Here is a 2,500-nt window from a genome sequence, read left to right as displayed (position 1 = left end):
TGGATGATCCCACTTCCCCCTGAGCTTTCGGAACAATTACTTCCTAACAGTTCTGTCCAAACATCCTGTTACACTGGAAAACCTTTCAAGCCTCCCTTCTTGCCCAAGGAAAAGCTCTGGTATTTACACTGACCAAAAGAGAGAAGAAAAAGAAATTCCTGCGAGGCGATTTGAACGGGGAAGGGGAGGTTGCAGAAAACAGGAAACGTTTTACTGCCCTCCACCCACCGCTCGATCCAGATGTCAACTCCTCTGAGAGACCATCCTCACGTCAGCATGGAGTCCAGTGGGCATGACCCCCTGGAAGCGCACGAGACCGATTCTCTGGGAATCCAGCCGCGGGCCATTTACTGTAAGCACAACTCTGCCGGGGCCACCGTCCACTATCGCCACCTCGGCGAGACGCTGGCTATCACACGGTCCACGAAGTTCTCCATCAGATTTTACTAGGCTACATTTTTCATACCAGCGTATTTCAAGCTTAAGCTAAGAGGCAGTCTTTAGACTTCGCATAATAACAAACACATTGTTCTGCGTTTGACACTGACAGCACTGGGCCATTTTGTGGTTCTTCACCAACCACTTAGTGAATACGATAGAGCTAAAGGGCTGCCGGCTGTCACCGCCCAGAGAGAAAAGCTAGACTTTTGACAGCTGATACCACAGCTCTCCGACACCAAGCCCTCGAAGCCACGAGCCAACACTTCAACTTGACACAAATCACTCTTAAACCCATGAGGCCGGCAGCTTGGTTGCTTTGTCGTGTGTGGGAGGTGTCGACGAGCTCTACTCCAGCGCGTGCGTCGCCATGTCGTGCCTCGGGTTTGGGTATGATTTCGATCATTTCATTTGATGATGTCCACGCATGTGAGGATGGAGCCCATCCCAGCTGCAAACAGACACTCTGTCACCGGATGTGCATGTCTTTGCACTATGCGAGTAGCCCACCGAGGGGAGTAAACAGAAAACTAAACTAAAATAAGGGCAGGTACGTCTCAAAAGGGAAGCGGGGGGTATAAGAATCCTACCTTGCATCATGTTTCTGTAGGCGTTATCAGTGATGGAGTAGATATGGGGGGGCACTTCATGTCTTTTCTTCCCTTTGTACATGTCGATGATCTTCTCCGAGTAGATTGGCAGCATTTTGTAGGGGTTCACCACCACGCAGAAGAGGCCAGAGTACGTCTAAAGAGAAGACCCCACGAGAAAGAAGAGCATTTAGGACAGTTCGTGCACGTTGGAAATGGGAAGACTGAAACGTGTCTGAAGGAAAACAATAACGCAAGGACATTGATTGATCAGGGCTTGAGTAAAATAATAATATGTTTATGATATGAATCCGTTAGTTCGGTGGTTTAAGATTGGGATTAGGGTTTAGGGAATTCATTTGAGTCACATGTCGCGCTGTTTTGGTGCGAGTGAATGAGTGTTGCCATGTTTTTGGTGTATACTCACATATATGAGGCCGGAGAAGTACCTCTCGCGGATGTTGTGCAGCACGGAGGCCTCGTTCAGGCAGGTGAGTTCGGCCATGTCCTCCACCTTGCTGAACTTGGGCGGGTTCATCTTCTGGATGTCGTCCTTGTTGACCGTCACCTTCTTGATGCTATCCGCCAACTCCACCAGCACCTCGTCGCCGCGCTCCTCCTTCACACTGGCGGCCTCGAAGCCGTGCTTCTCCGACGGGATCCACACCAGCTTCTTGGCCGACCAGTCGGCCTGCGCCATGGGGCTGTTGAGGAAGTCTTTGTCCACAAAGAGGAACTTCTCGTCCTCGGTGGGGGCCTTCTTGGACATCTTGGGTCAAGTTGACGGGCCAACTGTCGGAGGCAACAGACGAAGTGGATGAGTGAACCACGGAGGGGGCAAACGCGGAAGGGAGATAAAAAAGATCGAGGAAGGGCGGAAGGAACTAATGAGGGAAAGAACAGAGGTAAGTGGGAACCGAGCGAGGCACGGGAAAAAAAAGATGAGAGGGCAAGAAAAGAAGTTTGAATACAGTGTATCTGACAGGACGACACTGGAGTGAAGAAACAGTTGTGATCACATCGTACAATACTATAATGAAATAAGTCACAACTCAAACTTTATTATACTCATCCAAGATGAATAAAATACTCTCTTCTTTTAGAGTAAAAACACAACATTTGTGTGCAAAGGCTTAACTAAACACTTGATGAGTCACCATTGGAAGGAGACGTGATACAAAACTTGCCTCCTGCCCGTTTGTTTTATCATTAAAGAGTTAATGTGTTCCATCCGTGGGGGAGTCCCAGAGTGCCGTCCTTCTCACAGAACCCCCCCCCCCCCACCCAACCCAACCCCCTTCCGACCCTACACTTTCACACACGCCACCAGGGAGACGCACAAACAATCCCCTCCCTATTTTAGACAAAAAGTTTGAGGCTGGGAAATTGAGTTAAACTGACTCTGTGACAAAAGGCCAGTACGATTTTTGTCAGCAACTTCATCTGAAATAATCCCAATCCTTTAATGCTCC

General features: G+C 49.2%; 1 protein-coding gene across 3 annotated transcripts in view; it reads right to left on the bottom strand.

Annotated features, from left to right (window-relative positions):
* myh11a (myosin, heavy chain 11a, smooth muscle) overlaps positions 1 to 2,500 on the bottom strand; it is a 26,869-nt gene that overhangs the window by 21,670 nt on the left and 2,699 nt on the right. For all 3 annotated transcript variants that reach the window (XM_035637588.2, XM_047333940.1, XM_047333941.1), the window contains exons 2-3: positions 1,456 to 1,820; positions 1,029 to 1,185 (exon numbers count right to left, since the gene is read on the bottom strand). In XM_035637588.2, the coding sequence (XP_035493481.2) occupies positions 1,029 to 1,185; positions 1,456 to 1,797 (499 nt within the window). In that variant the 5' untranslated portion in view covers positions 1,798 to 1,820. The remainder of the gene's footprint in view (positions 1 to 1,028; positions 1,186 to 1,455; positions 1,821 to 2,500) is intronic.

The sequence above is a fragment of the Scophthalmus maximus genome, chromosome 8 (assembly GCF_022379125.1).
Source record: "Scophthalmus maximus strain ysfricsl-2021 chromosome 8, ASM2237912v1, whole genome shotgun sequence".
NCBI lineage: Eukaryota > Metazoa > Chordata > Actinopteri > Pleuronectiformes > Scophthalmidae > Scophthalmus > Scophthalmus maximus.
Note: the sequence above shows the minus strand (reverse complement) of the source record. Positions and strands in the feature narration are given on the sequence as shown.